General features: G+C 38.2%; 1 protein-coding gene across 1 annotated transcript; it reads right to left on the bottom strand.

The window, feature by feature from the left end:
* Positions 1–7,805: 7,805 nt before the first annotated feature.
* LOC108317725 (olfactory receptor 1361-like) lies at positions 7,806–8,816 on the bottom strand. The gene has a single exon (XM_017548387.2). The coding sequence runs from the start codon at positions 8,787–8,789 to the stop codon at positions 7,806–7,808; it is 984 nt and encodes a 327-aa protein (XP_017403876.1). The 5' UTR covers positions 8,790–8,816.
* Between the last annotated feature and the right edge of the window lie 4,689 nt (positions 8,817–13,505).

Genomic DNA, 13,505 nt, shown 5'->3' with positions numbered 1-13,505 from the left:
GTTTTTAGTAATAGCTATTCTTACTGGTATGGGATCGTATCTTATTATGGTTTTGATTTGCATTTCACCAATGATTAGTGATGCGGCGCATTTTTTTCATATGCTTGTTAGCCACTTGCATGACTTCTTCTTTTGAGAAGTGTCTGTTCATGTTCTTTGTCCATTTTTAAATGGGGTTATTAGGTTTTTTGATTGTTGGTTTAAGTTCCCTATAGATTCTGGATATTAGGTCTTTGTTGAATGCACAGTTTGTGAATATCTTCTCTCATTCTGTAGGTTGTCAACATGTTCTGTTGATAGTTTCTTTTATTATGCAGAAGCTCTTTCATTTAATTAGGTCCCACTTGTCTAATTTTGTTTTCATTGCAGTTGCTTTTGGGACTTGGCCAAAGGCCAGTGTCAAGAAGAGTATGTCCTATGTTGTCTTCTAGGATTGTTATAGTTTGAAGTCTTAACATTGAACTGTTCAATCCATTTCAAATTAATTTTTATATATGGTGAAAGGTCAGGGTCCAGGTTCAATCCTCTGCATATGGCTAGCCGGTTATCCCAGCACCATTTATTGAATAGGGAATTCTTTCCCAGTTGCTTATTTTTATCAACTTCATTGAAGGTCAGATGGTTGTAGGTGTGTGGGTTCTCTAATCTGTTTCATTGGTCTATGTGTTTTTGGACCAGTACTGTGTGGTTTTGGTTACTGTAATCTTGTAGTATAGCTTGGAATTAGTAATGTGATACCTTCAGTTCCTTTTGCTTAAGACTGCTTCAGCTATTTGCTCTTCTTTTGTTCCATATTAATTTTAGAATAATTTTTTGTAATTCTGTGAAAAATGCAGTTGGTCCTTTGTTAGGAATAGCATTGAATCTGTAGTTTGCTGGGTAATTTATAAGAAACAGAAATTTAATTCTCACAATTCTGGAGGCTGTAAAGTACAAGATATAGATATCAGCAGGTTTGGCTTTCTGGTAGGGGCTGTTCTCTGTTTCCAAGATGGTGCCTTAATGCTGCATCCTCTGGAGAAGAGGAACACTGTGTTCTCACTCAGCAGAAGAGAATGAATGGAGAAAAAAAGGATGAGCTCTCTTTGTCAAGCCCTTTTATAATGGAATTAATCTACTCATAGGGGTAGAGTCCTCATGACCTAAACATTTCCCAAAAAGCCCAACCTCCCAACACTGTTGCATTAGGGATTAAGTTTCCAACACATGAATTTTATGGGACATATTCATATCATAGCAATGGTTAATAATCAGAATCAGGTGGAGTCAGTTAAAAAGACTGGAAGCAGATGAGGACAGTTGGTTATTTCTTTGTGTAGCTAGTGATGCTGGTCAGTTCTGGGTGGTATGAATATCCTCCTCTACCTTCCTCCAAACTAAGGGTAGATATTTCCACAGATAAAGTTGTTATTTGGAGCAGCATCATTCATGCCTCAGTGAAAAATGGAAAAGTGAGTACCCTCCTGTGCCACTTTCAGCATGTTGGGGGAGGTGGAGATCAATCAGCCCAATTTTAATTAATTAAACATTTTTAAAGCATCCTGAGATTTGTATCATCTAAAAACAATGCTTTTCAGATTTTAATGTGGGCATAAGTCAGAGGGGGGTCATTTTAAACTACATATTTTGATCAGTTATCTAGGAAAGGGAGGGAGGCTGAGACTGGGCATTTATATAAAGCTCCCAGGCAATGCTGATGCTGCTAGTCCATGGACCACACTTTGAGTATCAAGGTTCTAGAGAGAGCTTACAGCAATGCGGCAGCATTAAGAAAGGGGGGGGGGTCATCTGACCTACAGAAAGACTTCTGTGAAGAATAACCAGAAAAGGGTCTGAAAAACCACAGAGCCCAGAGTTGGAGGTTATTCAGAGAGCGCACGCAAAGCTGAGTAGTTCAGAGACTCAGTGGTGACAGAAAGGAATACCCTGCCTTGGCTAAAAGTAGAAAGGTTTCTTGCAAAGACTTTAAATTGTTCCCATCATCTATTTATTCCTCCTCCCATTATCTATTTGTTCCTCCTTTGTCAAGTATAAGATTCTCAAGGTGTAAACTGGACACATCTAGACTTTATTTCTCACCCTCTGTTGAAGCCAGATGTGGTCATGTGACTAAGTTTCCACCAGGGGCATGGGTATGAAAATAACCTTCATTTCACTTGCTTAAAAGGAAATTGTTTTCCCTATAATTACTTCCTCTTCCTCAGGTTTTTATATGATATGGTCTTAATAAACCAGGTTCAACCATACAAACAAGGAATGGCAGAGAACCACAGTGGAGGAGCTTGGACATGGAGGACCTTTCAGAAGGGAGCTGCCACCTGCGCTAGACAGCCAGGATCAGTGTAACACCAAAGTCCAAGCTTTCAAAAGCAAAACACTTCTTCAGATATTCAGTTTTTTAAAAAGATAGTTTATCTCTCAATGTCTATCTGTACAGATTCTCAGTCTACCTTCTCTCTTTTCCTTCATATATTTTTCTTATCTATTTCTGCACCAACCTAAGCTCTGATGTTGTAGCCACTGTTTCAAGGACAAGCTAAGTACAACCTGCTGGCACAGAGCTACAGAACACAGACAGATCACAAAATGAACCTAGGGGTGAAATGTGTGTCATATTAATTTATAGCCTTCTTCACTTAAACACTGATTTTATACTCGTATTCAAGAATAAATAAGTCCCTTATACCTACTGATTAATAACTCCTCCTTTTTTATTTTTCCCCTAACCTCTAGCAACCACTGTTCCACTCTGTGCTTCTATAAGTTCAACTTTGTTAGAGTTCACATATGAGTGAAATCGTGCAGCATTTGTCTTTCTGTGAAGGTCTTATTTCATTTAGCATGATACCCTCAAGTTATATCAATGTTATCACATATCACAAAATTTCCTTCATTCTTAAAGATGAAGAATATTCCATCATGTGTTTATAACACATTTTATTTTTTATTTTTTTTCCCATCCACCTCAGCCTCCCAAAGTGCTGGGATTACAGGCATGAGCCACCATGATTGGCCTTAGAAGGAGTAGTATAAAATTGACGATATCAACAAGTTGGTAGCATCTCATAATTTATGCTGGCCACTAATTTGGCAAATTCAGTAAATAGTTGTTACCTGGAACTAAAGTCTTCTTAGCCTTTCTCACAAGACTTCCTGGAACAAGATTACTTTTGCTAGATAGAGCTGATATAAGAATCCAGCCAATAAAATTTTGTAGTGACAACTTTTTACTTTTCATCATTATTATTATACTTTAAGTTCTCAGATACATATGCAGAATGTGCAGGTTTGTTACATAGGTGTACATGTGCCATGGTGGTTTTCTGGACACATCAACTCGTCATCTATATTAGGTATTTCTCCTAATGCTATCCCTCCTCTTGTCCCTCACTGCCCCCCAACAGGCCCCCATGTGTAATGTTCCCCTCCTTGTCCCCATATGTTCTCATTGTTCAACTTCCACTTATGAGTGAGGACATGCTGTGTTTGGTTTTCTGTTCCTGTGTTAGTTTGCTGAAAATGATGGTTTCCAGCTTCATTCAGGTCCCTACAAAGGACACGAACTCATCTTTTTTATGGCTACATAGCATTTCATGGTGTATATATGTCACATTTTCTTTATCCAGTCTATCATTGTTGGGCATTTGGGTTGGTTCCAAGTCTTTGCTATTGTGAATAGTGCTGCAATAAACATACGTGTGCATGTGTCTTTATAGTAGAATGATTTATAATCCTTTGGGTATATACCCAGTAATAGGATTGCTGGATGAAATGGTATTTCTATTTCTAGATCCTTGGGGAATTGCCACACTGTCTTCTCCCACAATGGTTGAGCTAATTTACACTCCCACCAACAGTCAAAAAGCATTCCTATTTCTCCACATCCTATCCAGCATCTTGTCTCCTGACATTTTAATGATCACCATTCTAACTGGCATGAGATGGTATCTCATTGTGGTTTTAATTTGCAGTTCTCTAATGACCAGTGATTATGAGCTTTTTAAAATATGTTTCTTGGCCACGTAAATGCCTTCTTTTGAAAAGTGTCTGTTTATATCCTTTGCTCGCTTTTTGATGGGGTTCTTTGTTTTCTTCTTGTAAACTTGTTTAGGTTCCTAGTAGATTCTGGATATTAGTCCTTTGTCAGATGGATAGATTGCAAAAATTTTCTCCTATTCTGTAGGCTGCCTGTTCACTCTCATGATAGTTTCTTTGGCTGTGCAGAAGCTCTTTATTTTAATTAGATCCCATTTGTCAATTTTGGCTTTTCTTGCCATTGCTTTTGGTGTTTTAGTTATGAACTGTTTAACCATGCCTATGTCCTGAATGCTGTTGCTGTGTCCCAGAGATTCTTCTAGGATTTTTATGGGTTTAGGTCTTAAGTTTAAGTCTTTAATCCATCTAGAGTTAATTTTTGTATAAGGTGTAAAGAAGGGGTCCAGTTTTAGTGTTCTGCATATGGCTAGCCAGTTTTCCTAAGACCATTCATTAAATAGGGAATCCTTTCCCCATTGCTTGTTTTTGTCAGGTTTGTCAAAGATCAAATGGTAGTAGATATGTGGTGTTATTTCTGAGGAATCTGTTCTGTTTCATTAGTCTATCTATCTGTTTTGGTACCAGTACTATGCTGTTTTGGTTACTGCAGCATTGTAGTATAGTTTGAAGTCAGACAGCACGATGCCTCCAGCTTTGTTCTTTTTGCTTCGGATTGTCTTGGCTTTATGGGCTCTTTTTTCATTCCATATGAAATTTAAAGTATTTTTTTCTAATTCTATGAAGCAAGTCAATGGTAGTTTGATGGGAATAGCATTGAATTTATAAATTACCTTGGGCAGTATGGCCATTTTCATGATTTTGATCCTTCCTATCCATGAGGATGTAATGTTTTTCCATTTGTTTGTGTCCTCTCTTATTTTCCTTGAGCAGTGGTTTGTAGTTCTCTTTGAAGAGGTCCTTCACATCCCTTGTAAGATGTATTCCTAGGTATTTTATTCTCTTTGTAGCAATTGTGAATGGGAGTTCACTCAAGATTGGGCTCTCTGTTTGTCTATTATTAGTGTATAGGAATGCTTGTGATTTTTGCACATTGATTTTGTATCCTGAGACTTTGCTGAAGTTGCCTATCAGCTTAAGGAGTTTTGGGGCTCAGACAATGGAGTTTTCTAAATATACAATCATGTTATCTGCAAACAGAGATAATTTGACTTCCTCTCTTCCTATATGAATACCTTTTATCTTTCTCTTGCCTGATTGCCCTGGCCAGAACTTCCAATACTATGTTGAATAGGAGTGGTGAGAGAAGGCATCCTTGTGTTGTGTTGGTTTTCAAAGGGAATGCTTCCAGCTTTTTCCCATTAAGTATGATATTGTGGGTTTGTCATAAATAGCTCTTATTATTTGAGATACATTCCATCAATACCTAGTTTATTGAGTGATTTTAGCATAAGGGCTGTTGAATTTTATTGAAGGCTTTTTCTGCATCTATTGAGATAATCATGTGGTTTTTGTCATTGATTCTGTTTATGTGATGGATAACATCTATTATGTATATTGAACCCAGGGATTTATGTATGTCAAATCCAAGCCCATTACTGGATATATACCAAAAGGATTATAAATCATTCTACTATAAAGACACATGCACATGTATGTTTATTGCAGCACTATTCACAATAGCAAAGACTTGGAACCAACCCAAATGCCCAACAATGATAGACTGGATAAAGAAAATGTGGCACATATATGCTGGGGAATACTATGCAGCCATAAAAAGGGATGAGTTAATGTCCTTTGCAGGGATGGATGAAGCCGGAAACCATCATTTTCAGCAAACTAACACAAGAACAGAAAACCAAACACTGCATGTTCTCACTCATAAGTGGGAGTTGAACAATGACAACACAGGGAGGGGAACATCACACACCGGGGCCCTATGGGGCATGGGGGACTAGGAGAGAAATAGCATTAGGAAAAACACCTAATTTAAATGACAGGTTGATGGGTGCAGAAAATCACCATGGCACATGTATACCTAGTAACAAACCTACACATTCTATACATGTATCCCAGAACTTAAAGTATTATTTTTAAAAAGTGTCTATTATCACAACCACTACTTCCTCTTTTGCAATTTTATCACAAAATGACTATAATTGCAGTATTTCTCCTAATACTTAACTGTTCTTATCAAAGTTTCCATAATTTACATTTTGCCAAACCTACTAATTAATTATCCGTTCTCATTAATGACCTTGCAACTATACGTGATAGAATGACCAGTCCTCCACCCTGGAAATACTCTTTTTTAGAATTCAGACTTGCTAGACTTACCTTCTTTCTTCCTACCATTGGATACATCTCAAGTTTTCTTTGCTATCTCCTCTTCTAGACCTCTGAATGTTGGCATGCTTACTCATCTCAGGGCTCTGCCTATAGTTCTCTTCTCTTTTCTATATTCCCTTACCAGCTGATTTTATCCAGTTCCATGGCTTCAAGGACTGTCAACCTTTTGTTGCCTCTGACATTTCTATATTCTGACAGGACCTCTCCATGAGCCTCAAGGATTATGTTGAACTATCTAGAAAACATTTCCATTTAGATATCTAATACATTTCAAAAAATTAACATGGCCAATAGAGAGTTATTAAATTTTCCCCTCAACCAAATCTGTACATTCTCTACCATCCACAGTCTTCCATATATAAAGAAATGGCATAAAAACATGATTCCACATGTTTTCACAATGCATTATTGATTATTCTTTTCCCCTTACACATTACGTCTAAAACATAAGTACATTCAAACAGTTTGACCTCCTATGCAACTCTAATCTGACTACCTGCTCCTCGTATTAGCGCCACTGTGCAGACTCTTCTTCAGTCTCTATTATTAGTAACCTATGCTATCTTTTCTGGGATGACAAAAAGATACAGATGAAATAATTCAGTCACTAGAAATATTGAGCTGATTACTGTTACTGTGAGTAAGACATTGGTGAAATACACGACTAAAAACATTATAATTTTAAGAGAGACTTAGGCTATTCCATGATTTATTCAGAACTCACTCATCTGTGTAACGGTATTGTAACTCACTTTGACTTCTCTCTGGAAGATAGTGCATGCCCTGCCATTACTAAAATGATCAAAGCTAAGCAAACCATAATAATTTCTTATCATTTTGCTTAGTAGTCATCCATGCTCCATATTGGACCTAAAGATTAGAGGTTTAGGCTTGGTGATTTAAAAATAACTTTTCAGTAATAATGAGTTTGTGTCCTTTGTAGGGACATGGATGAATCTGGAAACCATCATTCTCAGCAAACTAACACAAGAACAGAAAATCAAACACCGCATGTTCTCACTCATAGGTGGGTGTTGAACAATGAGAACACATGGACACAGGGAGGGGAGCATCAAACACTGGGATCTGTTGAGGGGGCCAAGGGAGGGACAGCGGGGAAGTGGGGAGGTCGGGGAGGGACAACATGGGGAGAAATGCCAGATGTAGGTGACGGGGGAATGGAGGCAGAAAACCACATTGTCATGTGTGTATCTATGCAACAATCCTGCATGATCTGCACATGTGCCCCAGAACCTAAAGTACAATTTTACATATATATATACACATTCAGTTTTGATGTTACGAGATTCTACATCAGACAACAGGAAGCTGAACCATTTATCTTGCTTCTTCCCCAAATCCAACTGAAAGGGATTTAACCAGAAATGTGACTCACATCAATTTTTAAGGGTAATACCCCATCTATTTGAGGCATTTTCAGGCTAGATCTTAACTCCTAGACATTAGGAGATGTGCCGCCATTCCCTGTTTGCCTGGGAACAAGGTTGAAAGTTTTCTGAGATGCAGAGCTTCCTAAAAAGCCTTAGAAGAGCTCCTTTAACCTCCTGGTTCCTGAGGCTGTAGATTAGTGGATTTAGCATAGGGGTAACTACTGTATAGAAGACGGCTACTTGGCGATCCTGGTACAAGTTGTAGCTGGAGGATGGTCGGAGGTACATGCGGATCACAGAGCCATACAGGAGCACCACAACCAGGATGTGGGAGCCACAAGTGGACAGAGCTTTGCGCAGGGCAGCAACTGAGTGCATGTGGGCCATTGCAACACCAATGCAGGCATAAGAACCCAAAATGAAGAAGAAGGGGCTGACCACCACAGCTACACCCTCAGTGAATATCAGCATTTCATTGACCACTGGTTGGGTACAGGAGAGCTGCAGCAGGGGAGTAATATCACAGAAGAAGTGGGTGACCTGGTTGCCACAGAAAGTTAAGCGACTTACCAACACACTACAAAGGAGGCTGTTGAGGCTGACAACCACCCATGAGGTCAATGTTATGCGCAGACAGAGGCGATGGCTGACGATGGCAGAGTATCTTAAGGGATCACAGATGGCAACATAGCGATCATATGCCATGGCAGCCAGCAAGTGGCCTTCCATGCTGCCCACAACCATGAAGAAGAATAGCTGGATTATGCAGCAGTTAAAGGAGATAGTCTGATTCACAGACAGTGTGTGCACCAGCATCTGAGGAACAGTGATGGTTGTCAGAAAAATGTCAATAAAGGAAAGCTGGCTGAGCAGGAAATACATGGGGGTCTGAAGCTTGGGGTCTGATCGAGCAACAGTGACTAAAAGGGCATTGCCCATAACTGCAACCAGGTACATGACAAGGATAATACCAAAAATAACTGGCTGCATCCCTGGCCAGCTGGACAAGCCCAGTAAGACAAATTCAGTCACTTCTGTCCTATTTCTAGTGGCCATAAGACATGGTCTGTGTCACTTGCAAAAAGGGAGGATCACAGTTGGAAAAAGAAGAGAAAGGTGTTGAGGCTCAACCTGACCTCAGAGTCTCTGCATCTTAGACTAGCCACTGGAGTGAAGATCTGGTCCTAACTGTGTGTGTCAAGCAGCTCAATTTCATTCTTTTGGTAGGGGTGCTCTTGTTCTGGTAACTCTACTAAACTTATCTGGGTTGAGAGTAGAAATGATTAATATAATCATTGATTTTACTAATAATTAACTTTCAGTGAATAATATAATCTTCCAGTAGATCAGATTGTCATGTCTTTTTAGTTCATGTTTTTCCCTAAGCAGATCAACAGGTAACTTTTTTTAATTTTTATTTTTTTGAGACAGAGTCTCACTCTGTTGTCCAGGCTGGAATGCTGTAGCATACTCTCGGCTCACTACAACTTCTACCTCCTGCGTTCAAGCAATTCTCATGTCTCAGCCTCCCAAGTAGCTGGAATTACAGGCGTGCCTCACCGTGCCCAGCTAATTTTTGTATTTTAGTAGAGATGGGGTTTCATCATGTTGGCCAGCTGGTCTCGAACTCCTGACCTCAGATGATCCACCTGCCTTGGCCTCCCATAGTGCTGTGTTTACAAACGTGAGCCACCACACGCAGTTCACAGGTAATTTTGAGACTGCTGTACAAATAAAGAGATTTTATAAACTATATTTCTATATGAATGTGAGAAAAATAATATTACAATAGCAGAGTATAAGTATAGGAGGATATGTAATAACAAGCAGAGGTTTCTTACCTTAGTTTGCCAACCACCATGTTTAGTTGTAACCCTTCTGGTGGTGCATACTTCTGTGCCTCTAAATAATATGCTACTTGCTTATGCATCTATGTTCATGGTTTTTTTTCAATTTAAGATATATTTTGGGGCCACGGGTGGTGGCTCATGCCTATAATTACAGAACTTTGGGAGGTTGAGGCAAGCAGATCACCTAAGGTCAGGAGTTCAAGACCAGCCTGAACAACGTGGTGAATCCCTGTCTCTGCTAAAAATACAAAATTAGCTGGGCCTGGTGGCACATGCCTGCAATCCCAGCTACTTGGGAGGCTGAGGGAGGAGAATCGCTTGAACCTGGAAGGCGGAGACTGCAGTAAGCTGAGATGGCCCCATTGCACTCCAGCCTGGGCAACAACAGTGAAACTCCATCTCAAAAGAAAAAAAAATCTTTTGGCTGTCTACTTAGATGAAGTTTTACCTTGAATTCATTATCTTCACCATTATCTCCTCCTTTCCCCAAATTTTGATGATTTTAGTTCTGTTAGTCACTTTTCTGCTTTTAAGTGGTATACTTAAGTCAACATTTCTTGTTCCACCAACTTTAGACTCAACTTCTCTTCCCCTCCCCCTCCCTCTTACTCTGCCCAAACTTCAGAGAGCCGTACCTTCACTTTGTGTATTGTCAAGATTGAAAACATGTAAGTTCTGAGTTATAGCCATAGTTAAGTCTTCCAGATAAAGTTAAAAATTCATAAATAACATTTATATTATTATAACTATGTAAATATCATCCACTACAGCACCAAATGATGTGCTATGGTTGCATTTATATCTCACAAAAGGAGACCATTCATATTAAATGAGTGTTCTGATCTAATCCTTCATCAGCTCTTCTAAATAATACTGCCTTCGTAGACTTCCAATTTCTTACAGATTTTTTGCTGTCTCCATCATTAGGCATTCTATCTTTTGCTTATATGGCAGGAAAACTCTGATAGCATCCAATGAATCCCATGCCCTGGTAGTATGCCCATGTGTTTAACTCCTCTCCTTGAGTGTGGGCCTACCTAGTGATATGCTTCTAATCAATTGAATATGGCAAAGATGACATATGGCAAAGATGTCATAGCCGTGACTAAATTACACAGCATTGTAATTTCTATCTTGCTAACAGACTCTCTTTATTGTCTTCTTGTCTCGAACACTTTATGAAGCGTGCTGCCATGTTGTTTAGGTCCCAGTGCCAAAGCACTAAACAAAGCCTTTAGCAAACAGCCCACTAGTAACTGAGGCCCTCGGTACAATATTCCTCAAGGAACTAAATTCTGCCAACAATCATGTGAGCTTGGAAGTAGATCCTTCCTGCACTGAGCTGTCAGCTGAGACTCCAGCCCTCACCCAACATTTTGATTGCAGCCTTGAGTGAGACTCTGAGACAGAGAATTCAGTTAAACTATTCCTGGATTTCTGTGTAGTAGTAAGGGTGTGCTGTTTTAAGCTACTGAGTTAGGGGTGATTAGTTTTGCAGTAATAGATAACTAGTACCACGTTGAGTTCTTTTTTTTTTTTTTTCTCCTTGAAGACATTTTTACTTTGAGTGCACTCACATTCTCTCTCAATATTGATGGATTGTTTTACTGGCATCTTGGGATTTATGTAGGATGATGGATATTTTCCCACTATATCTATGGCTTTGTCTCCTCCTGATTTTCACACCACATTTTTTAAAAAATGTATTATATATTGTGTACAGCATAATGTTTTAAAATGTATATATACTGTGGAATAGTTAAATATAGCTAATGAACAAATGTATTACCTCATACAGTTTTTATCTTTGTGGTGAGAACATTTAACATCCACTCTTTTTGCATTTTTCAAGGAGACACCACATTGTCATTAACTACAGTCACCATGCTATACAATAGCTCCCATGACCTTATTTCTACTATCTACAAAGTATGTAATTGTTTAACACTGTGTAAGAGTAAAAAGCCTACAGAATGGAAGGAAATGTTTGCAAACTATAAATCTGATAAGGGGTTAATATCTAAAATATGTAACGATTAAGTAGCAAGCAAATGAAAACAAACAACCCAGTTGAAAAATGAGCAAAAGACCTAAATAGACATATCTCCAATGAAGACATACAAATGGCCATCAGGTATATGGGAAAAAAAGCTGAACATCACTACTTATCATAACAATGCAAATAAAAGTCACAGTGAGAAATCACCTCATACCTGTCAGGGTGGCTTATATCAAAAAGACAAAAGACAACAAGTTTTGGTGAGGATGTGAAGCAAAAGCAACTCTCACATTTTTTTGTACAGATTCAAGTATCTACCAAACATGTAATAATTGGCAGTAAGCTTTCTCGGTCTTTGCAGGTCAGAAAGTATTTTCATTTTACATTCATACCTGATTGCTGAAGGTATTAGTTCTTTGTTGCATATCATCTAACATTGCTGATGAGAAGTCTGCAACCAGTCTGACTCCTGTTCCTTTTCTGGTATTTTCTTCCTGGTAATTTTTTAAGATCATTATTCTTCCTATCCCTAAATTTTATAAGGATGTTACTGCATGTAGATTTTTTTTATTAATTCTGTAATAAACTTAGGAGATCCTTTGAATTTGAAGATATATGCCCCCTTCAGGTCAGAGAAATTTTCTTGTATAGTTTCTTTAATTGTCTATTCCCCCAATTTTCTCCCCAGCATTTTTATGAAACTCTTTCTAATTGGATACCACACCTCTCTAATTAATCTCTCTTTTTTTTTTTTTTTGTATTTTCTATCTCTTTTTCTAGTCTATGTCCTGGGACGTTAATAATTCATAATTAATGTTTCTGTTACTCTTGCAATCATGTTTCATGTCCATGAGCTCTTTATTTTTTGTTTGTTTTTTGTAACTTGAATGAATGACATTTCTTCTGGAGTCAGTTATTCAGTATTTTATTTTTTATATTCAGTTTTTTCTTATACTGGCTTTTCTCTTTTATGCTGCTGGTTTATCAGATCTGATGCCTTGGGGTTGCCTGTTTTAGGTAGCAAGTATCAATTTCTTATGCTATTGTGTTTGTATATATGGGTCCACACTATTACATTCTCCTGGGGGAACAGAAAAGCCTACTATGTAGTTATATGGGTAGCTTGTCTTTATGCTACTTGTCCCAAACAAAAATGAGGACTTTTCTCTGGGATGCTAATAGTCAATTAAATAGCCCTAAATCTATCTCTTTCTAGAGAAGAATGAACAAGGTTTCATTGGGGTAAAATGCTAGGTCATCTTGATCTGAGTCTTGAGATGGGGAAGAGAGAAGGATGTATATGAAGTGGCTAGCTTAGATGTATTATAGAAAGACTTTTTCATTTTGGTTAATACCCCTATATTCTGCACTCTTCCCTGATTCTTCCTCTCCCTCTCTTTGAGAATTGGCTCCTTTGGGGCCTTGTGTCCCTGCCAGGAATATCAGCACTCTCGTCCATTGCAATCCTTTCCTGGGTATCCCAAGAGATATTTTTCTCATTGCTACTTTCTGTCACTTAAAAATTCATTGAAATATCACATCTGCTTATTCCCCTTTCTTTCCATTTATTATTATAAGATTTCCCTTTCCATTTATTACTATAAGATTATTTTGCTGAAATCTGTAGAGAGATGGAAGAAAAAATACATATGATAAATTTGTTACCTTTATCCAGAAGCCAAAGAATTAAGGATGGCTCTTGTTTCCTAAGATGTCTATTACCAGTGTAGGAATTTAGTTACAAAAGGATTAGAAACACTTCTTCTGAATAGTACTGAAAACACTAAAAATTCATTGCTTTTTGAGTTCTATTTAGTAGGTAGAATAGGTCAGCCATTCATAAATGTCTTTCATCACAAGTCATTTAACACATTAGGTTCTCAGTTTTTTGGTTTTTTGTTTTTGCATCTATCACATTTCCTG

Source organism: Cebus imitator, unplaced genomic scaffold (assembly GCF_001604975.1).
Source record: "Cebus imitator isolate Cc_AM_T3 unplaced genomic scaffold, Cebus_imitator-1.0 Scaffold206, whole genome shotgun sequence".
Classification (NCBI taxonomy): Eukaryota; Metazoa; Chordata; class Mammalia; order Primates; family Cebidae; genus Cebus; species Cebus imitator.
The sequence above is the reverse complement of the archived record's forward strand: the minus strand, read 5'-3'. Positions and strand labels throughout refer to the sequence as shown.

Coding starts and splice junctions, on each gene's coding strand:
- LOC108317725 (XM_017548387.2), bottom strand. CDS start 8,789: ATGGCCACTAGAAATAGGACAGAAGTGACTGAATTTGTCTTACTGGGC.